Source organism: Ammodytes marinus (assembly GCF_949987685.1).
Source record: "Ammodytes marinus genome assembly, chromosome: 3".
Classification (NCBI taxonomy): Eukaryota; Metazoa; Chordata; class Actinopteri; order Uranoscopiformes; family Ammodytidae; genus Ammodytes; species Ammodytes marinus.
Genome location: NC_137232.1, coordinates 2,368,761 through 2,392,520, shown reverse-complemented (window position 1 = coordinate 2,392,520; position 23,760 = coordinate 2,368,761). Strand labels below are relative to the sequence as shown.

The 23,760-nt window shown below is 47.5% G+C and overlaps 1 protein-coding gene across 1 annotated transcript in view; it reads right to left on the bottom strand.

The window, feature by feature from the left end:
- The window catches only part of sez6b (seizure related 6 homolog b), a gene marked incomplete at both ends in the record, with an annotated part of 230,597 nt that extends 213,392 nt beyond the window's left edge, over positions 1–17,205 (bottom strand). Inside the window, 4 exons of the mRNA XM_080053689.1 lie at positions 974–1,089; positions 11,103–11,609; positions 15,919–16,012; positions 17,131–17,205. Of these exons, the coding sequence (XP_079909815.1) occupies positions 974–1,089; positions 11,103–11,609; positions 15,919–16,012; positions 17,131–17,205 (792 nt within the window). The remainder of the gene's footprint in view (positions 1–973; positions 1,090–11,102; positions 11,610–15,918; positions 16,013–17,130) is intronic.
- Positions 17,206–23,760: the final 6,555 nt, after the last annotated feature.

Here is a 23,760-nt window from a genome sequence, read left to right as displayed (position 1 = left end):
ACTTCGCACAGCCATTGAAGAGGAGTGGACCAACATTCCACAGGCCTTAATTGACAATCTGATAAACTCTATGCGAAGAAGATGTGTTGCACTGCATGAGGCAAATGGTGGTCACACCAGATACTGACTGGTTCTGAGTCCCCAGACCCCCAATAAAGCAAAAAAATGCACATTTCAGAGTGGCCTTTTATTGTGGACAGTCTAAGGCACACCTGTGCACTAATCATGATGTCAGATCAGCATCTTGATGTGGCACACCTGTGAGGTGGGATGGATTATCTCAGCAAAGCAGAAGTGCTCACTATCACACATTTAGACAGATTTGTGAACAATGTTTGAGAGAAATGGTAATATTGTGTATCTGGAATACATTTTAGATCTTTAAGTCCATCTCATGAAAAATGGGAGCAAAAACAAAAGTGTTGTGTTTATATTTTTGTTGAGTGTATATGTAATTTAATTTGCCTAAACATAGGGTTTGTATTTTTTCAACATCGCGTCCTGTTTTGTCCCACTTCTCAAGAATCACTGATATAACACTGCATCTGGATCAAAATAAACTGAAAATTTAAAAGTTTTTGTTGTGGGTGTAATTTACTGACTCAAACAAAGTGGATTCAGTGTTTTACTTACTGAGAGTGTAAGTACTTGTGAGTCTGAGGGGTTTCAAAATTAAATTGGCTGTGAATGCTCTCAAATTTGAATGTGATTGTTCTTTGGGTGCTTTCCTTCAGCTTATGAGGTTTCTTAGAATGGCAATGTTGTTTTAGTTCAGGTTTATCTTTCCGTTCATACAACAATATACAGAGAAAATTCGAATTTTTCTGGCATATTTCGAATGGTAGAATGAATCGTGATAATCGTGATTAATCCACAGCACCCTGTGATTAATCTGATTAAAAATGTTAATCGTTTAATAGTAAATTGTCAAAATAAAGAAAGTTAACAGGATGAATGTAGGCTGGATCTTTACCTGGACCTCCACTCCGTAGCCCATATAGACAGTGATGAGGTAGTCCAAAGCAGAGCTGGACTGTGGTGGAGCCTCTATGTATCCCTCTGGTCCAGTCAGGTTGAGCTGGCAGGGCACTGCAGGGACAAAACAGCAGCATGGCAAGGATTCTGATGGAAGTATCTAGGACACAAACACACTGTCCCCATCCATCCATATGAAAGGGGCTTTTTTGCTCTTAATTTGAGTTATTGCACAATAAAAGCCTCCCAAAGTGGCACTGACACCATGGGACACCCACAACTCTCAGCTTTCAGTCAGTTGGTGACCATGATCTCTCCCTAACCTTAAACAAAATATTTGAGTTGTTCTATTGGTAGGATATAGGATCATTTTGGGCAGCATTAACAAACCTTTTATTTTGCTCTTTCTTTACGTATGTAAAAAGGCTTATTGGGTTATGCTCAAAATTGCCGATCAAAATGATTGTTTGTCATCAGTTGTTACTCATTATGATTTAGGGACCTGATGTGTTACCAACCTGAGGCCAAACTTTTCACCAGGGTCTGACAATTTGATCTTTTATGAATATTTTGTGAATGAGTCATTTATAGATATTGCCACTACAATGATTTCAGTCCCCCATTTCCATCTGGTATTAACATGGGATCTGTCACTGGATACATTATGTTAATATTAGCTTTGAACCACAGGTCTTTTTCATTGCAACAAGGTAAGCTAGTCAATTTTAATATTGTTATTTCTGTAAACTCTGTACACACAACATCTACTTCCTGTCTATATGCCCTGGAAGATGGAGTCCTTTATGGTTCCTCTTGATTAAATGTATTTATTTTTTTCCCGGTTAAAATGTACCTTTCTAATCTTAACAAACAGTCCAAATATAGCCGGGTTCATATGGGGTTCAAAGTTGTATCACCACTGTGTCTGCTATCTCAAGCAGCTCGGTCCTGAGATGGGACAGCTGAGGACAGAATATTTCCTTGTGGTCTTCGGGGGGGTTTCTGCCCCCCACCCCACTCTCTCTCTCTCTCTCTCTCTCTATTTGGAAAAGTTAACTTTTGCAGAAGTGCTTGAAAAAGAACATCCTGTCTGTGTCTCCGCGGCACCTCACCCCAGGGACTGTCCACTCCGCCATTATCACTGCTCTACAGTGTTGTTATTAACCCTGTGCCTGGGTGTCAGTGTTACAGTGGGAGTTTGAGGACAGTACTACCCAGTACTGCTGTCACCATGCACACAGAAGAGCTAATTAATCAAGGTGATCCCATCTCACTACTGCCTGACCTGAAAAGTCAATCAAGAAAACTCTTCATAACCCACACTGTCATGGGTGTTGCTGTGGTGCCTGTTTGAAAATCTTGGAAAAGGTTAGTGATGCACTCAAACCGTTGCAATTTATTTCAGCCCCATGATGTTTGGCTGTAAAAATAAAATTGAAAAGAAAAACCTCCTCAGCTCTTCAGTATGTTATATTAATCTGCAAACCATACAGTATTATGAATAGGCAAATTGACATGTTCTTAAATAAAAAGGTTATGATCATAGCAGCCGCATGTTGTTCTACTGATGACTATATGAAAGTTGTAACCGACCCAATACATACAAAAACTGGCTCACTGTCGTGATCACAGCTGGCTGCTGTGCGCTCCTCCTCCTTCTGCCACTCCCACTCCCCCTGTCTGCCTCACACCTGGTCTGCATCACTAATCAACTCACCTACTTCACCTGTGGCTTCCCTGCTGACGTCGCCAGATCGTACTACTGCTTACATTGGTAACTATGCGTGACTGGCTCCAGTTGATTCTTTCTCCTCACTCTGTTTCCTGCCGTGTTTTTGGTGTTCATATCCTAACGCTGTTTTTCCTCTGCCTGCAGTTACCCGGATCACTACCTCCAGTCTACCTACCTGCTTCACTACCCCTGGCTTCCTCATTCACCACCTGCTCCCCACCTCGTTAAATAAACCTTTTTATCATATGCTACAACTGCCTCTGTCTGCTCTTGGGTCCGGTATCAAACCGTAACAGAACGATCTGGCCAAGATGGACCCAGCGGACATGGACAGTATCCGCGGAGCTCTCGCCGCCCAAGGCTCTCAGGTTGCGGAGCACAGCAAAGCCCTCTGGGACGCTATGGAAGCCTTTAATAATCTCGCTACTCGAGTTACTCAGTTGGGTGCGCAATTGGACTTACTGGCCTCCCACATCACAGCGCTTCCACTGCCAGCGGCACCTCCGCCTGCTCCCACTCTCCCGTCACACCTGCCACGAGCTCGTGAGCCTTTCATTCCTGCGCCGGAGCGCTACGCTGGGGACATGGGTACGTGCAGAGCTTTTTTGATCCAGTGTTCCCTAGTTTTCAGTCAGCAGCCTCTCACCTACCCCACTGAAAAGGCGAAGATCGCTTACATTATGGGGTCACTTAAGGGTAATGCACTAGCGTGGGCTTCAGCATTATGGGACAGTGATTCCCCAGTTAATGACAATTTTGACCTGCTGTGCCACGCCTCCTCCGTTCCCGTTCCTCACTGTTCTCGCTCACTGCTGGATGCCACTCTCCTGTCCCTCGGTCATCCCTTTCCTGTGTCAGCCCTGGTGGATTCTGGAGCGGAGGAGAACTTCATTGACGCCGGTTTTGCGTCTCAGGTTGGCATGAGTTTGGAACAATTACCCTCTCCCTTAACTGTTAACGCCTTAGATGGCCGCCACCTGGCCCTTATTACTCACCGTACCAAGCCCCTTGAGTTAATTGTTTCTGGTAATCACCACGAGATGCTTCAGTTTCTTGTCATCCTGTCTCCCCATACTCCCCTGGTGCTGGGTCACCCCTGGCTCATGCGGCACAATCCCCAATTTGACTGGTCTTCTGGCAAGGTGGTGAGTTGGAGCACTTTTTGCCATTCCACCTGCTTACAATCTGCTCTGTCTCCAGCAGAGGGAGGTGTTCCGTTGCCACAGGAACCCCCCGATCTCTCCTTGGTTCCCTCACATTATCATGACCGGGGAGAGGTGTTTAGTAAGTGTTGTGCGCTCACCTTGCCTCCTCATCGCTCCTATGACTGTGCCATTGATCTCCTTCCCGGCGCCCCTTTGCCCAGTAGTCACCTGTATAACTTGTCCCGTCCTGAGAGGGAGGACATGGAGAAGGTCAGGGCAGTGACAGACTGGCCCATCCCTGATTCCCGCAAGAAACTGCAGCAGTTTCTGGGATTTGCCAATTTTTCCCGGAGGTTCATCCGTGATTACAGCAGGGTTGCTGCCCCTCTCACCCGTCTCACCTCTCCTGCCCTCCCATTTGCCTGGACGCCTGAGGCGGACGCTGCCTTCTCTGACCTTAAAAGGCTTTTCTCGTCTGCTCCCATCCTTATCCAACCGGACCCCTCCAGGCAGTTCATCGTGGAGGTTGATGCATCTGACACTGGGGTGGGGGCGGTCCTGTCCCAGCGTTCTGCTTCGGATGAGAAGATTCACCCCTGCGCCTTTTTCTCTCGCCGGCTGGTTCCTGCCGAGCGTAACTATGATGTGGGTGACAGAGAACAGCTGGCTGTGAAACTGGCGTTGGAGGAATGGCGGAACTGGCTGGTGGGGGCAGAACAGCCGTTTGTGGTTTGGACCGACCACAAGAATTTGTCTTACATTCAGACGGCCAAGCGCCTAAATACCCGTCAGGCCCGGTGGGCCTTGTTTTTTGGACATTTCAATTTCACCATCATCTACCGGCCCGGGTCCCGCAACGTCAAGCCTGACGCCCTCTCTCGTCAATTCACCGCTGTGAACACACCGGTCCTCCGTGACACTATCCTCTCTCCTTCCTGCCTCAAGCCGGCCTGCACGGTTGGTGCTCGGGCCTCTAATGGCCACACAGTTCGTCCCCACGTGCCTTTCAAGCACCCTGTGCCTCATCCCCAGCTGCCTTTCAAGCACCCTGTGCCTCATCCCCAGCTGCCTTTCAAGCACCCTGTGCCTCATCCCCAGCTGCCTTTCAAGCACCCTGTGCCTCATCCCCAGGTGCCTTTCAAGCACTCTGTGCCTCATCCCCAGGTGCCCGTCAAGGTCTCTGTGCATCAGCCCCCTGTGCCCGTGGAGCCTCCTGTGTATTATACCCAGTTTCCCCTCTTTGACCCTGAGCCTCAACCCGACGTTCCCCTCTCTGAGCCTGAACCTCTTCCCCAGGTGGACAAGGAGACCGGGCCCATCCAGATTGGCCTAGGCCGCCAAGAGGCGTCCATTGAGGAGGGGGTACTGTCGTGATCACAGCTGGCTGCTGTGCGCTCCTCCTCCTTCTGCCACTCCCACTCCCCGTCTGCCTCACACCTGGTCTGCATCACTAATCAACTCACCTACTTCACCTGTGGCTTCCCTGCTGTCGTCGCCAGATCGTACTACTCCTTACAGTGGTAACTATGCGTGACTGGATCCAGTTGATTCTTTCTCCTCACTCCGTTTCCTGCCGTGTTTTTGGTGTTCATATCCTAACGCTGTTTTTTCTCTGCCTGCAGTTACCCGGATCACTACCTCCAGTCTACCTACCTGCTTCACTACCCCTGACTTCCCCATTCACCACCTGCTCCCCACCTCGTTAAATAAACCTTTTTATCATATGCTACAACTGCCTCTGTCTGCTCTTGGGTCCGGTATCAAACCGTAACACTCACCTCCCAACTAGGGCTGGGCGATATAATAATAATAATAATAATAATAATAATAATAATAATAATAATAATAATAATAACACATTTTATTTATATAGCGCTCTTCTCTCACTCAGAGCGCTTTACAAAACACAAAAATAAACAAACGGAGAACATGTAGAGTTGGGTTGGTGGGTGTACTAGAGGTAGGCGGAGGAGAAGAGATGGGTCTTGAGTTTGGACTGGAAGATGGTGAGGGACTCAGAGTCACGGATATGTTGGGGGAGGCTGTTCCAGAGCCTGGGAGCTGCCCTGGAGAAAGCTCTGTCGCCAAGGCTGCGGAGTTTTGATGTGTGGGTGGAGAGGAGACTGGCTGAAGAGGATCTGAGGGCCCGGGGGGGGTTGATAGGGGGAGAGGAGGTCAGTGAGATATGGGGGGGCCAGACGGTGGAGGGCTTTGTATGCGAGGACCAGGAGTTTGAAATCGATACGGTATGATATGGGGAGCCAGTGGAGCTTTTTGAGGACTGGGGTGATGGTGAGTTGGTGTGAGTGAGGAGACGGGCAGCTGCATTCTGGACCAGTTGGAGTCTGTTAATGGAGGTGGTGCTGATGCCGGCGAGGAGTGAATTGCAATAGTCAAGGCGGGAGGAGATGAAGGCATGGATGAGTCTTTCAGCAGCGTGGGGTGTGAGGGAGGATCTAATCTTTGCAATATTACGGAGGTGACAGAAGGAGGTTTTGACGGTGTGGCGGATGTGGGGTTCAAGGGAGAGGGTGGGATCAAAAATTACACCAAGATTGCGGGCCTGGGGGGAGGGGGAGACTGTGGTGCCGTCGATAGTGAGTGTGGGGGGGTTGTGAGTTTGCTGTGGGTGGATTTGGAGCCAATGAGGAGGAGTTCAGTTTTGTTGCTGTTGAGTTTGAGGAAGTTATTTTTCATCCAGAGTGTAAGGGAAGACAGGCAGGATTCAATGTGGGAGATGGGGGAGTTGTGGGGAGATTTGGTGCTGAGGTAAATCTGGGTGTCGTCAGCATAACAATGGAAGTCCATTGAGAAATGGCAAAGTAACTGACCAAGGGGGAGGAGGTAAATGTTGAAGAAGAGGGGGCCGAGTACAGAACCTTGGGGAACGCCTTGTGACGGTGACTGTGGCAGATGTGTGGTTGTGGAGGGAGATGAAGTGAGATCTGTTGGAGAGGTATGAGTGAAGCCAGCTGAGTGCAGTACCTTCGATACCGAGGTTGCTGAGTCTGGTGAGCAGGATGGTGTGGTTTACATTATCGAAGGCTGCACTCAAATCAAGGAGGATGAGGAAGTTGAGGGAACCAGCGTCAGCATAGGTGAGGAGGTCATTGAAGACTTTGAGGAGAGCGGTTTCTGTGCTGTGGAGGGGGCGGAAGCCAGATTGGAGGGATTCAAAGAGGTTATTGGCGTGGAGATGGGATTGGAGTTGTTTGGTGACTATGCGTTCAAGGGTTTTGGAGAGGAAGGGGAGGTTGGAGATTGGGCGGTAGTTACAGAGGGAGGTGGGGTCGAGACCAGGTTTCTTGAGGGTGGGGGTGACAGCAGATTTGAAAGCAGAGGGGACAATTCCATGGGACAGTGAGGAGTTAAAGAGCTTAGTGAGGTAGGGGCAGAGAACAGGGAGGCAGGACTTGAGCAGGGGAGTGGGGAGGGGGTCAAGGGAGCATGTTTGGAGGAGCTTATAAGTTTGGAGAGTGCAAGAGGGGTAACCAGGTCGAAGTGGAAGAGACGGCAATGGGGAAGAGGGGTTGGGAGGTCCAGCGAGATGGGTAGGGGAGGGGCCATTGAGTGTGCAGGGGGTTCATGTACAGGGAAAAGTGAATGGTTGATGGTGGTGATTTTGTCAGCGAAAAACTGGAGGAATGAGTTACAGCGATCTGGGGTGGAGGTGGAGAGGGTGCTGGTCCGGGGTTTGGGGAGGTTGCTCACTGTGGAGAAGCGGGTTCTGGGGTTTTGGCAGGGGTCAGAGAAGATGGCGGAGAGGTAGGCAGACTTGGCAGCGGTGAGGGCATCTTTGTAGGCAGTGAGGTGGAGTTTGTAGGCTTGGTGGTGGACTGTGAGTGAGGCTTTTTTGGAGAGTCGTTCGAGTTGGCGGCCAGTCTGTTTCAGTTTGCGGAGTGTGGGTGTGAACCAGGGCGAGGAGGTATTAAAGGCTTTGGTTTTTAGGGGGGCCAGGGTGTTGAGGGAGGAACACAGGATAGAATTAAGGTGGTTTATAAGCTCATCAGGTGAGCTGAGGGTTGAGTCCAGGGGGAGGGTGGAGGAGAGCAGGTCACAGAGATGGTGGGGATCAATGGATTTGAGGTTACGGAAGGGGATTTCTCTGAGGGGGTGGGGGAGAGGGGTGGGGGAGAGGATGGTGAACAGCATACGTTTGTGATCAGAGAGGGGAAAGGGGCATGGGTGGAGGTCGCGTACAGGGAGATTGATGGAGTAGACAAGGTCGAGGATGTGCCCTTTGTCATGGGTGGGGAAGGTGACATGTTGAGTGAGAGTGAAATTGTCCAGTAAAGTGGTGAGTTTAGATGAGAGCTTGCAGGTGGGGGAGTCCATGTGGATATTAATGTCACCAAGTAACAGCAGGCGTGGAGAGAGGGTTGAAGCTAGTGTGAGGAGTTCGGTGAAGTCGGAAAGGAAGGAGGGATTAGGTTTGGGTGGCCTGTAGATGAGGATAACTGTCGTGGAGGAGGGGGCTTTAAAAGCAATGAATTCAAAGGATGACACTGAGGGGAGGGTGAGTTCTCTGATCAGATAATTCTGTTTGTGGATGACGGCGAGACCACCTCCACGGCGGGGGGGAGGGGGGGGCGGGTTTTTTTAGCTGAAACCAGGGGGAGATGCTTGGTTGAGGGAGAAGAAGTCATTGGGTTGTTGCCAGGTTTCAGTAAGTAGAAGGAGGTCCAAATTATTGTCGAGGGTGAGTTCATGTATGACGGGGGCTTTATTGTTGAGTGAGCGGGTGTTGAGGAGGGCAAAGTTGGCACAGCCAGAGGGTGATGGGATAGGGGCAGGCTGTAGAGGTCTGAGGTTAGCCAGGTTAGCTGTGCAGGGGGGCGGAGGGGAGGGGGGAAACTGGGTGGAGGGGTGGTGGTGGTTGAGTATAGATGATTGGACATTTGGTGGTGCAGATGAGATGTTAAGTGAAGTGAGCTGCTGCCTGACAGAAGCGGTGAATGGTCCAATAGCGGGTGAGTCCTGATGACGTGGCAGAGGTGCGACGGAGCTTGCAGGTAACCGGACGAATGGGATGGAGTTTCCGTGCTGGGTCAAAACAAACCCGCGGCGGGAGCCTCTGTGGATGTAGCGGCGGCGGCGTAGGAGTCCAAGTTGTTGAACGACTGAGATGGATGATGGGATGAGGTGGTTGAAAAGTCCAAACAGCTGTGCAGGTGAATAGGTGATCATGATGAACCAGGGGAAGAGTCTGACTGAGGGGAGACCATGCGGAGTGAGGAGGATGGATGCGACCAGATGTGGCCGACGGAGCAGCGATCGTTAGCCGCCACTCGGTAGCTGAGTGAGGGTGACCCGCCAACAGTCAGTAGCCAGTTGAGTACACAACACAGTGTGATCGAAGTGACCGGGAGGCGGCTGATGCGGGTGGGACCAACGATGATGGTCAGCAGCAGGCACCCGGAGATTACCCGACCGGCCAGTGTTGGAGGACAGCGGCAGCAGGTGTGGTGGCGTGTGTCAGGCTATATGAACAGTGGCGAGAAGCGGCGAACAATCAGCGGCAGCGGCCTCTTCAGTTTCCAGCACACCAGAGATAAAGTCCCCGTTCATTCTTGAAGTAAGCTAGCATCCAGTGAATAGTTTTTCCCACACAAATGGTAATGCCAGCAGATTGAAAAAAGATTCCAAGTGAACCCAATCACACTGTCCGATTAGTTCATAGAGCCGAAAATAAATAAAATTAAGGTATTGAAAGTTAAACAGTTAAAACAGTTAAAAAGTTACCGGCGAGCAGCGGCAGCAAGTTGCCAGCGTTCACTCATAAATAATAATAATAATAATCTGACCAAAATCTCATATCCCGATATTGGAATTTCATATCCCGATAACGATTAGCATATTTTCTGTAAATGCAATTAATAAATATAAACATTTCATATAAATAATTAAATTCTCAACAAATAAAGTATTTACCCATATTTGATTATTTTCTGCTTTAATTCAAACGCAAATTTTCAAGCATTGAACAAAATAGAAAATGCAAATCTGACATTTTGGGCCGTGTGGGGTTTCAGGGCACAGAATTGACTGAATTGGTGGCTTCCTCCTTAGCTAAGCTCTTTAGCCTAATGGAGCTATCCTCTTTAGCTGAGGCTGCGATGGCTTGTAAATTCACCCTGCGGAGAGGGTGACCGCCCTGGGGAGCGCAGGAGCTTCTCACCGCTGAGAGAGCAGCAGCTGCGCATTCTTGGAACTTTACACTGCGAGCTGGGCAGCACTTGACAGCCCGAGGGGATAGCAGCCGAGCTAGCCGGGTAACGCCGGCTCGACTGCTCTGTCAGCGGGGATATATGATTAGAGCTGCAACGATTAATCGACGAATCGATTATTAATCGATTATTAATCGATTATTAAAATAATCGCCAACTATTTTGATAATCGATTAATTGTTTCGAGTCATTTTTTAATAAAAAATTTCCAAATTCTCTGATTTCAGCTTCTCAAATGTGAATATTTTCTGGTTTCTTTAATCCTCTTGAACTGAAATATCTGTGTGTTTTGGACATAACGATACATTTGAGGATGTCAACATGGGCTTTGGAAAATTGATCAACATTTTTCACCATTTTCGGACATTTTACGGGCCAAAACACTGATCGATTAATAATCGATTAATCGAGAAAATTATCGACAGATTAATCGATTATCAAAATAATCGTTAGTTGCAGCCCTATATATGATCCTCCCCATGGTGACACCGACAGGTCTGTTACCGATGGGTTTCAGTGTTCGAAATGAACTTTGATTATCACACAAGCCAGAAAAGCCTGGTGCGGTCGACGGAAATAGTGTGATGGAAGCGCAGCGGGGCTAGGAACTAGGAAGAACTTAGTGTTTCTGCTTCAAAATAAAAGTCAAAGTTGACTTTAATTCCTCACATTTCATCAGTTAAACGCTTTTAATGTGAAGTTCAGCTGAAGGAAATCTTCGGTTTGAATAACAGTAACTTAACTGCGAGCTACATGTATAGTTTGTGTCCTAAAGAGTGGGATTGGCAACATAACGAAATAAACGATATTGCATAAAATGAAACGATAGACGTTTTTGTTTCGTCAGACGATATATATCGCCATATCGCACAGCCCTACTCCCAACCAACAAAGACACTGACTCACACACAGCTGCATGCACACAACAACCCTTTTTACATAGACATAATATTTCCCCCCATGATTTTTTTAAAATCACAAGTAATGTCATTCTTACAAGTCCTAATGAGAGTGTGGTCTTACCTGGACTCTGCATGGTGGTGGTGACGGTGGTGGTGGTGATGGTGGAGGTGGTTGTCTCCTCTTCGTCCCCCTGCCTCGGCCCCTCATCCTGTGGCTTCACTGCAGAACCTTCTTTTAAAAGCAAACCGCTCACTGGAACGGGAGTGCTGGAGTGAGAAGTGGCAGCGTTGTGCGTTTCAAGGCTCCTTTGAATGTTGGACATTTCAGCGCTCTCGTCTGGAGGCATTTTGTCCTTTAGTCTATTGAGTGAAGTCCTGGATGGCAGGGCAGAGGAGCGGGGCTGAGAGCTGGATCCCCCGCTGTCTTCAAAGTAGTTTGTGTGAGCGTGGGGGCCGAGGGGGCCCTGGTGCAGGGTCCTGTAGAGTGGCTGGTGGTGGTTGGGGACATTGACAGGTGGAACGGTGGAGACCACATGGTTCCTCCTCCTCCGGCCCAGGTCTTGATGGGTGGTGGTTGGGTACAGGCCGGCCCCACTCTCTGGTGGGATGGAAAGGCCATCGTCAGAGGCTGCAAAGGAATACAAGAGAATAAAACATGTTGGATGGACGTCGATTTATACCAAGGACTCAATTTATCAACGATTGTGGTGGTTTCTGCAAGGATAGGCACAGAGATTTTCTTCTTTTAAAGATCATTTTTGGGCATTTCTTTCTTTATTAGACAGTTTTGGAGAGACAGAAATGAAATGGGATAGAGAGGGGAATGACATGCAGAGAACGCTGGGGCTGGATTGTGTCCTCTATGGGGGCTATAACCACAAGACCATGAGCGCCCCCCAAAGCTCAGAGATTTCTGGCTTCACCTTTCCTGCCTGATCTCTGCTCTGGCCCCCAATCCTCCCCTATCCAGAGCCATTTAACACACTGCCAATCCCATTTCCAATTGGTTAATGATGGAGATTGGTGCTACAGCTAAGCAACAGCTGGTGTCATAACACATTGTCGCTGCAACAAACAGGCCAAGAAGTATTGAGGCCAAAATACATCAACCACTTGAAACACTGTATAAACAAACCCTGAAAGTCTTGGACCGTAAGTCAAACACCTACCACCATTGTCTTATTTTAAGAAAGTATAAACTTCTGAGCTGGGACAACCTAATAAGGTATGCAAATCTTTGCCTTATTTTTTAAAATTTTGCACAACAAAGCCCCCCCACCTCTTCAACAGTGTATCACTCAGAGGTCAAATACAAACCGGACAACCAGAGGCTCGTCCCGGGGAGACTGCGTAGTACCGTTTAGAAAAAGTGCCTTTAGCCACTCAGCATTCTCAGTTACAGCGTCGGTCACAGGAGTGGAACTCACTACCAGCTCATATTAGAGAAATTAGTTCTTATCGTCCCTTTTCAGGACAACTAAAAATATGGCTTATTAATAATCAATTATGTACACACTAGGACTGCATTTGCTTCTCCTGCCAACTTCTTAGTAACTGTTTTGTCCTGCTTGCTTGTCTCTTGTGTGCTCCTGTCCTGTGTTGTCCATGTGAGTGTCTAATTGTATATGTTTGTGCTGCATGTTTGTGCTTTATGCTGCTATATATATTTGTGCTGCATGTTTGTGCTTTATTTTGCTGTATATGTTTGTGCATTATGCTGCTGTATGTGTTTTTATTGTAGGTGTTTGTCGTGCTCTAATCTTCTGTTTTGTGCACATTCCTATAATGTTTAATGTACGCTGCGTTTTATTGCCTGCTTATTTTATTGTTAGTTTGCCATGGTCTGTCAATTCGCTCTTACTATGTGTTACTGTATTTTCTGAGTTGACTATGTTGTTTTTTAATCTTTGTTTATACATGCATTTTATTTCTGTAATCTTAGGTTGCCTTTTACATATCTGGCAGGGGACAACAGATGAAAACTAGCCTCTTAGGCTAACTCTGGCTCACTTGCATTTTGAATGTTGATTAGTGCTGCCTCCATCTGCCAATACTGTCACTACTTCAGCCAATATTTAGTTTTGCATATGTCTGTTTCCTGATTCTAATCTCTCATGTCATTTCAGACCCTGCCACTCCCTCCTGCTCTGCACTGGCTCCTAATTACATTCACCTACATTATGTGTTCACATAGCTCTCCAGCGTCCTTATACCTGCCTGCCTGTTCGTGTTTATGACCTACCCCTTTGGATTTTGGATTACCCTTTTGCCTGCCCCTATTGGACTTGTTTGCCACGCTACTACCTGGTTTGACTTCCTATTAAACTATGTTGCTACACCTGAACTGTTTTGCTGTCGTGCTATTGGGTTCTTGCCTGCCATTTTGTGTAAACCTGACAAATACAGATTGAACATGGTGACATGCCACATTTCCTTGACAGTCAAGAAGGTTCTATTTCGTTCCTACTGCCTTTCACCACTGGATGTTCCATTGCGCGCATGCGCAGGTCGAGATCTTATACCAAACTAGACACCTGTGACACCTGGGTGACCCCGGGAATGTCTATATATTCCGGAAGTCACTCGAGGATCTGTTCCTTCTATCTTCTCGCGGACTAGCAGGTCACACACATTGTTGTGTGATAGTATACCATTAGCTTGTCGCAAGTAGCTCTGGTTAAGACACTTCACCCACCTTGCCTCGTGTGAATGTGTATGACTGCTGTATGTTTGAGGTGGTGGTCGGAGGGGCCGGTGGCGCGGAATGGCAGCCTCGCTTCTGTCAGTCTGCCCCAGGGCAACTGTGGCTACTATCGTAGTTTACCACCACCGGTATGACTGTGTGTGAACGAATTAAACCTGGAACCCTGTAAAGCGCTTTGAGTACCTTGAAATGCGCTATATAAATCCAATCAATTATTATTATGTAACCTAAGGGTTGGTGCTTTGATTTGACTTCGTCCACCAAAGGCTGCGACTTGCAATTTGTTCGACTTCGGCTGCGGCTGGTCAGGGGTGAGTAAAGTGTGAAGGCTACGCGTAGCCGGCGGCTACCGCGGAAGCTAATATCACCTTTCCACCTTGCTTTAATTAAGCTCGCAGGCGGCGGCTGGTTTCACAGTCGCCGTGTTATTCTTTCTTTCGCACCGTTGCTTGTGTGTTTTTCGCTAAGCCCGGTTGCTAATTGTATGCTCGAATGTATTGTTTTTCTAGCATTGTTGCACTGTTGCTCGGGGGCTAAGTTAGCCTAGACTGGTTGCTTACTTTGATTTAATCGACAGCGAGCGGCTTGGGGTCCAAGCCGCCGCCAGAGTATTTTGTAGCATTGTTGCACTGTTGCTCGGCTGCTGAGTTCGCCTAGAGCGGTTGCATAGGCTACTTAAGTGGGCGGCTTCGGGTCAGAAGTCGCTTTCACTGTTGTATTTGAGCTGTGTCGCACCAGTCGTGTGCTCTCACCTAAGCCTTACGCAAATCGCCTTAACCGTGTTATTTTAGTCGTGTCACACTGTTGCGCGTGTGTAGGCTGCTGTAGTTTGTCGCCAGTTAGCAGCTTAGTTTCACACGCTGTATTATTATAGCCGTGTCGCACCGTTGCACGGTGGCTCACGCCTTAATTTGCTCGCCAGTGAACGTCTTGGGATCCAAGTGTTGCCGTCACTGTGTTATTTAAGGTGCATTGTTGCTTGGGTGTGCTCTCGCCTAAGGCTCGATTGCTTAGCCTTCGTTGATTTGCTCTCCAGTGGGCGGCTGGGGTTACCAAGAGCCGCTGACACTGCCAGGGGAATACAGATAGAGAATAGCATTTTGGCTAATTCCAGCATTTTTAACCCATGTATGATCATGTTTTTTATTAATTTGCACTGTCCCCTTCTTAAATAAACTGAATTCAATTGAACTGTGTTATTTAGGGGGTTGCATTGTTGCTTGGGTGTGCTCTCGCCTAAAGCTCGATTGCTTAGCCTACTGTAACTTGCTCGCCAGTGGGCGGCATAGTTTTACACCGCCACTGCATTATTCTAGCGGTGTCGCACCGTGGCTCGGTTGCTCTCGCCTGATGCCCGGTTGCGTAACTTAATCGGATGCATATTTTAATTGGCTCGACAGTGGGCAGCTTAGGCCTTCCTAAAGTTGCCGTCACTGTTACTTTTAGGGGTGTCGCTCCATTGCTCTGGTGCTTGCGCCTGAAGCCAGGGTGAGTAGGCTACTAATTCATTTAGCCTAGCCTGCTAAATTGTTAAACAACCATAATTGTGACGTCATGACCTCCCTACAGTGGAGAATGGCCATGACAAGTGCCCTGCAGGTCTCGGGGTTGAGCACCTGAGGGAAGCACTGTCAGATAACCCATGCATGAACTGTAGTTCATGCCTCAGGCACTGAGGCTTGCTAGGTAGAAGTCTCCAACCAGCTCATGGTACCAGCGGCAGTGAATAACCTTGTGGCTGTGCATCCTTCCTACTCAGGGGATGACATGCTGTCCACAGCTGCGTCCTGTAATGTCTTACAGGTGGGCAGCTCGGCTAGAGGGTCAGTGTCCGTCCGTGACTTGCCAAGTATTGGGTAGATGAAGCTCTGTGCTACGCGATGCTCGGTAGGTTCTACTCAACCTAATTTCAGGTACCAAGAAGTGGGGCGGGTTCTGGACTAAGAGGGCGGAATCAGTGCCACTTGGTTCTTCCTTGCCACAAACTGCGTGTTGCAAGTGTCCTCCAGTCTATCGCTCAGGCGGACTGGGTTGTGTCAATAGCCCTGAAAGACGCTACTTTCAAGTCCCTACTGCCCAATTTCACAGGTGGTCCTCCCCTTTGCATTTCTGGGCAAGGTGTACCAGTTCAGGGTTCTTCCGTTTGGGCCGTCCCTGGCTCTGCGTATATTAAACAGTGTGTGGCAGCATCCCTGTCACCATTACAGCTCAGCGGTATGGTGTACTGCCATACCTAGACAACTGGTTGATAATTTCGCCCAACTCAGGAGCAGGCGGTCAGGGACACAGCCACGCTCCTCAGCAATGGGAACAGCCTTACGATCAATCTTACAAAGGGCAACCTTACACCATGTGTTGGGTTGTAATATACTTGGGCCTGGTGCTCGACTCGGCGGCCATGCGAGCCTGCCTTTCTCCAGAGTGCGTAGCTACCATTCGGCAGCTACTACAGCACTTCATGCTGGAATACAGCCTCTTCCTTTGACTGATAGGTATGCTGACCTCGGCATCCATGAGGGTCCAACTAGGCCTTCTCAAATTGAGTTCTCTTCAGATCTGGGCGAATGGTCTCCACTTGGACCCCAAGTGGCAGAGACGCAAGATGGTCAGGGTGTCTGGGTAGTGCCTTCAGGCCCTCAGACCCTGGAGAGAGAGGGCATCCCTGATTGCAGGGTCGCCCTCAGGGAGGAATCTCCCAGCATGAGGTTGTAGAGACAGATGCCTCCTTGTCAGGCTGGGACGCAGTCTGTTAGTGCACGACTGTCGGAGGCCAGTGGGATGCCCAGCAGAGACTGAGCATGTTGGAGCAGGCTGGAACTCCTTGCAGGGTTCTTAGCACTCAGCCTTCAACCACCAGGTGGGCACCAGATAGAAGCTGGGCCTGCGGGTTACGCAAGGGCTCCTTATGTGGGTGCTCCCCCATTATCTAAGCTGTCCATGTTCCAGGTGTCTGGAACACAGCGATAGACCTTCTCTCTCGCCAAGGGCCACCCCCCGGAGAGCGGAGACTCCATCCGGAGGTGGTAGGCATGATTGGGACAAGTATGGCAGGGCAGTGGCATATCTCTTTTTTTTAACCTTTATTTATACAGGTAAATCTCATTGAGACCGAAGACTCTTTTACAAGGGAGACCTGTTTTCCTTTCCCACGTTACCATTCACACACATTCATACACCGATAGCAGGCTAACTATCGACATTCACACGAGGCAAGGTGGGTGAAGTGTCTTGCCCAAGGACACAACAACCATGACACAGGTGGCAGGGCGGGGATCGAACCTCCAACCCTTTGATCATCAGCTGACCCGCTCTACCAACTGAGCCACAGCCGCTTTGCTTCCGAAGAGACGACCCGCTGTCCCCCTTGGTCCTCCTAGACAGGATGCTCTGGCTAATGCTTGCCCAGCCAGCCTGCTTTATGCATTTCCTCCAATTCTCTTTTTACTGGCAACACTGGATGGGGTCCAGCATTGCAGTTACAGCCTACGTTTGGTGGCTCCACATGGGCCAGGAAGGCCATGGTTCCCAGCGTTACTAAAACTCCTCAAAGGAGACCCTTGGTGCCTTCCAGAGAGACAGGACCTTCTGTCTCAGGTAGTCTGCATGACCCAGTTAAAAGGGTCCAGTTCTAACACCCATCTTGCTCTCCTTCCTGTGGGGTCTTTGTCAATGGACATGCTGCGAAGGCCAAGCAAAGGCTTATGGTCAGTTATAATGGTGAAGGCAGCTGATCCAATGTAGTGTCTGAATTGGCGTACAGCCCACACCACAGCCCACAACTCTCTGTCGAATGTGGACCAGCGCCTTTTGGTAGGAGCCAGCGACTGACTCGCATACACAACCACTCTCTCCAGCCCTTCTCTGTCCTGAGCCAACACAGCCCCCACAGCATCGTTGGAGGCATCTGTATACACTTTAAAGGGAATATGAAAGTCCGGCATTGTGACAACTGGGGCAGATGAAAGTACTCCCTTCAAATACTCAAAGGCTGCTCACAATCATTTGTCCACTGGAACGGTGTGTCTTTGCATGTTAAGCGGTGCAGAGGCGCTGCACGCTGGGAAAAGTCCTTTATGAAACGTCTATAGTAAGAGCACACAAATGCTCTCACCTCGGTTGGAGTCTTTGGTGTGGGCCACGTTCTGACTTTGTCGGTGTTTCGAGGGTCTGGCTGCAGGCCATGGCGGGACACAACATGGCCGAGGAACACCATATGGTCTTGGGCAAGACGACACTTTTTAGGGTTTAACCTGAGGCCTGCTGATTGGATCCTGGAGAACATCTCCCGCAGTGAGGAAATATGTTCCTCAAAGGTGGGGCTGTAGATCAGTACGTCGTCGAGATAGACCATGCACACCTGCCAGGGAAACCCTCTGAGCACTAGCTCCATCATACGCTGAAACGTGGCAGGTGAGTTAGTGAGGCCCATTGGCATCGACCGCCACTGGTAGAGGCCCCTGCCGGTTGTGAAGGCAGTTTTCTCCCTGTCGTCCTCAGCGATCTCCACCTGCCAGTACCCATTTGTGAAATCCAGGGTGGTGAACCACAGGGAGCCAGCCAGTGCATCTAGGGTGTCATCCACCCTGGGAAGAGGATGAGAGTCTTTGACAGTTATACTGTTCAAGCGACGATAATCAATGCAAAACCTCCACTCACCATTCTTTTTCTTCACCAGAACGACAGGCGAGGCCCAGGGGCTACAGCTTTCCTCAATCACCCCATCAGCTAGCAGGGCCGCTACCTGCTTGTCTATCTTTTCTCGCTTGTCTGGTGAGGTCCAGTAGGCACGCTGTCGCATGGGGGTATGGTTGCTGGTTTTGATGTGGTGTTTTATAAGTGTACATTTGCCTGTCAACCTTTTTGATGTGCTGAATATCTCCCTGTGTTCTACTAGCAGAGCACCCAGTAGCTCTTTCTGCTGCTGACTGGCGGGTGAATCCTCTAGTGGCAGCTCAGTAGGTGAAATAGCAGAGACTGTCTCGACAGCAATCTGTGGGAGTGATACATGCTCGGACTCATCCACCGAGAAAAACTCCCCCAGGTGCATACCCTCTCTGAGTACAATGTCCTGATCCGTAGGGATTAAAACACGGGCTGTAGTAACCCCATCTCTCACTGACATCACTGTGTGAGCCACAACACACCCACATTTGTTTTGGAGGTTGGGTGCTAAGTAGCCCACAAAGTCAGGGAGCTGGTCAACGAGGCCAGCTGGGGACACATTTACTGGAACCAGCATCTCACTGAGTGGGGGTATTGTTGTGGCCGTGTTAATGGAAATATTGCAACACTCTGGAATCAAGTCTTTGCCACTCAAAAGGGGAATTACAGTGTCCCACAATTGTAGTTTGCCACAGGCATAGTCAAGTAGTGCATGGTTAACTGTAAGAAAGTCAAGTCCCAACAGTGCTGCTTGTGTGGACCCCCTCAGCACATGGAACACATGTTGCCAGGAGTATTCCCCTAGACGTAGAGTCGCTGTAACGGTGCCCAATGTATCAAGCATCTGGCCATTCACAGCACGTGCGGCAATGAAGTCTGCATTTAAGGGACGTTTACAAGGTGCTGGAACTGACATGCGAAAATCAGAACTGATGAATGACTCTGTTGCTCCTGAGTCCACTAATATATTGATTTCAGTCCCTTCAATGCTGCCTCTTACATATGAGGTATGTTGTTGCTCTGTTGTGTCATGTATTTGGATGTTACCTGTTGAGAGGAGAAGCGTTTCTCGCTCACAAGGGCCCCCAAGTGCAGTAGCTGGTGTTTGGGCCGCAACATCAGCTACATCTCTTTTCCCGACAGGTTGGCAGGATCCTCCCTCTTGGGAGAGAGAAAACGAACCCCCTCGTCTCCTCTGTGAATCATCCTGGAAAGAGCCTCTGGCAGGTCTAGTGCCCCGCCAAGTTGGAGAGGGGGTTCTGTCACCAAATGATCCCTTGTAATCATGTCTTCCACCAGGACCGCCTTCTGCTTCTCTTTCACGCCAGTCCAGTTAGCGCCCCCGTGGGCGACACGACTGGCAGCCCTGCTCACCACACATACACTGGCACTGGCCTCCATGCACTGGGTGAGAGCTTTTTCTGTCATCTCCCCAGCCACTGCTTTTCAGTTTATTGTTTTCCTCTGCCATTCGCCTCATTTCTACTCTCATTTCTCTCATATCCTCAGTAGTCTGTCCATGGTTCTGTACAAACCACCTCCACCATCAGATATGGAGTGCACCATTGCTGCTGCACCGCTTCCAGTAGGAGTCTGGCGTATCTGATTGTTGCCATAGTCAATCTTTAAAGCCTCTCGAGCCATCTCACATCGGCCGGCGATGATAAGGGCCTCATCCAGATCGGTAGCCCCCTGCTCGTGACATTTAGCTCTCAGGCCCGGGTTGAGCCCCGCCAGAAACCTGTGAAACTTCTCTTCATTCTGAGCTATGTCGCCGTAGCCTGGGAATGCTTCCTGAACTAGCTTACTTATATCTGCTGCATAAACCTCCAAGCTCTCACCCGGAGCACGAAGGCGGGCAGAGATGTTTGCTCTGAAACAGTCTAGAAAATGTTTTTGTCCAAATGCCTCCTGCAACCTCTCCTTTACTGCACTGTAGTCGGCCTGAACGGCTGCGGGCAGGCTATCCCATAGTAGAAAAGCAGCTCTGGTAAGACGTGTTCCAAAATCCTGACCTCCATAGTCACCTCCAGTGCCTCCCACGAGCGCTCTCACTGCAACCTCATACTGCCTGGCCCAGCAGGGGAAACTCTGCTTTTCCTCTCCCGCAAAGGACGGAGGAAGTTCAATCTTCACGTTGCTGGAGAACGGTCTGTCTCTGCGGCGCTGCCTGTAGTCCAACGGGTCCTCGTCAAACTTCCACATTTTTGCTGTTTCTTTCTTTTATTTGTAGCTCTTTCAACTTAGTACACAACGATGATGAGATGAAGGGCTGAAGTCCTCACGCTGGACGCATCGCTGATTCTCCACGCGTGCTAGCTAGACTGTACAGCTACACTAACGGAGCTAGCAGTGGCTAGTTACTTAGCTAAACTTTTCAACAGTTTTGTCCGTTTCACACTTATCTTCCGATGGGCGTCCGAGCAGAACTAATCCCACCGCTGCCACCAATGTAACCGAGCAGTTTGGCCGTCCCTATACTTCAGTATTATAGGAATAAGGACTCTGAAATCTCCATTCACGGAATGGAACAAGCCACTTTATTGAAGCGCTCCCAACATAAGTCAAATCAACAACATTACAGCCACACTTCCGTGTTCCCCTTTTCACAGTAAGAGCCTAAACAGGAAAATAGGTTACATTATGTTGATAAGAAAACTATTTGTGTAGCTAGCTTGCTAAATTTGAACACAGCATGGTTGCGTTCCGAATCGCATACTCTTTCTTTTTTCTATTCTACATACTACATCCGACGATAAAACGAATCTAGTTAGGATGCAGTAGGCCAGAGGTGGGTCGTAACGCGCTACATTTACTCCGTTACAAATACTTGAGTAACTTTTTGAATAAATTGTAATTTTAGGAGTAGTTTTATTGCAACATACTTTTACTTTTACTTGAGTAAATATTTGAAGAAAGAACGGTACTTTTACGCCGTTCCATTTGGCTACGTGACGGTCGTTACCTTATTTTTTTATATATTTTATTTATTACATGCGAGAGCTATTTCTCTCATGATTTCTCTCCCCGGGGACGTCTTCAGCCAACATCTCTATCACGTGACTATTTCAACCAATAAAAACCACATTACAAAAGCTTGCCAATCAAATGCAGCCACTTCAGTCACATGACAAGTGTTGTCATGTTGTCATAGGGCTCAACCATGGGCTCAACAATGTCCGCGGACTTTTTTAAAGGCTGCGGTTCTGCACCGATGTTGTGTCCGTGGCCGTGTCATGTAGGTTAAACGCATATTTTACCGACTATCTGGGTGAGTCGAGAAAATGGAAGAAACCGCTGATTCCGAGGAGCAATAGCCACACCCCTGGCCTCAAATACAAACTCACACACTCGCAAGCTCTCAATCACTAACTTACAAAATAACAATCACAGTGACACAGACTCCCACACACTCGCAATTACAGAGAAACTGTTCTTCTTTGACACATGTCCTGTTCTCCCTGTAGCCTTCTCACTTCGCATGCCCCAGTCTGGCTGTGTGAGAGTCTGAGAGTGGTCTCTTTGTTCAGCCACTTTGTAGTTTCATACGTTAAGTGAGTGTGCCAGCAGGTTTTGATGTGTAACGAAGTTTAATTTTGTGTGTTTTATAATTTTGGGGCTAAACCCAACCTAGATAATTTTCTCAGGGCCAGTGACATATTGTAGGAATTTGTTTTAAAATGTGTATGTGCAAAACAATTGCAACAGTGTTATAAGTGTATTGGTTTTAATTAATATAATTTTGGACAAGCCTAATTTATTATCATTTTATTTGAAGGGTGATGTATTTAATTTGGCAGATAATTAATTTATTATTGTTTGAGTTCAAGGGTTATTCATTTGATTTTTAAATACCTTATTTATTGTTTTATTTAAAATTATGTTATTTAACATATCTTTATTTGAACATTGCTGTTTTATATTATGTTCGTGTCTATTCTGTACCGTTTGTGTTGCTCTGTATATTTCAAAAATAAATCCGGAGTAATTCAGTAGGCCTACTTGTACTCTTGAGTACTTGAGTAGTCTTTTCACTGCATACTTTTTTACTCTTACTCGAGTAATAATTTTTATGAGTACTTTTACTTCTACTTGAGTAATTATAATCTTAAAGTAACTTACTTTTACTTGAGTACATTTTTTGGCTACTCTGCCCACCTCTGCAGTAGGCATACTATTGGGACATACTTTACTCTCTTATTTCATCATAACATTGCGCCTTGATCTTGCCTCTTGCTTTTATATCCGTCGCATCCCCGTTTGTTTTCATATGGAGGCTTCGTCGATGTGACGTCACTTCACGTGCGCACTGGATTGTGGGTTAGAATCGCCCAAATAGGATGCACTTTTCAACACTAACAATCTTGGCCGCATGAAGTAGGACATCCGGGTACTTCTAACCATCCTAAATCTGGCCACAAGAATCGGGACATCCTAAATCTTTTTTCTACATACTATATAGTAGAAAGTATGCGATTCGGAACGCAACCCATGTGTAGTTTGCCAGCAGCTAGCTGCCTGCGTTATAACATCATGGTGTATAGAGCCAGCCATCTATAGAGCCCTTTATGTCCATGATAGAGCCAGGTCAAAGTGGCTATTTTATCAACACCACAATGAGCCTACTAAACATTTGCTAGCTCTCTTGTGTTTTCTTTGGGGAGCTATAGCTCTGTTATCTGTGTTTTGAAAGAGTATCATTACTTTGCTATTGGTAGTTGATCAAAATTAATGTGAGGAAGCTGTCAGTGTTTTATTTGCTTTATTTATTTATTAGGCTTAGGCTATATGGGTAAACAGCTCTTTTGGGACATGAAAAAATAGATAGGCTACAACTTGTTTGTGAGCCAGCTTTTAAATAGCTTATTAAGCTAAATAAATTAAATTTAGACAAACATCATTCACAGGGGTTAAAATGTGTACTTTTTCTCAAAGTGAATTATTTGCAGTTATTATAATTCTATAATATATATAATCATTTTCTCAATGTTTCTAAAAGAAGAAGCTCTTCTTTTAGAAACATTCAGAAAATTAGACCAACACATAATTTTACTTACTTTTTTACAAGCTGTTGACTAATGTTTCTTTTACTAGACTTACTTTTTATCCCATCATGTACTTTAGAATAATACACATTAAGTAGGCCTACACCATTACTTTTGTACACTTTTTCACATTGGTTTACTTAGTAAAACAACAATTTGTGCATTTTGCCTATATAGCTATATATTGTAATGCATCTTTCCACCTCTTTAACTGATACATCCTTAAAACCTCAATCTCTCCTCATTTATGAAACAGGTTGAGACACCATCCACATATGGAGGACATTACCTGTCATAAGTATAAATAAATAAATGAATAAATAAATGAATAAATACTGGAATAAATAAATAAATACATGAATAAATAA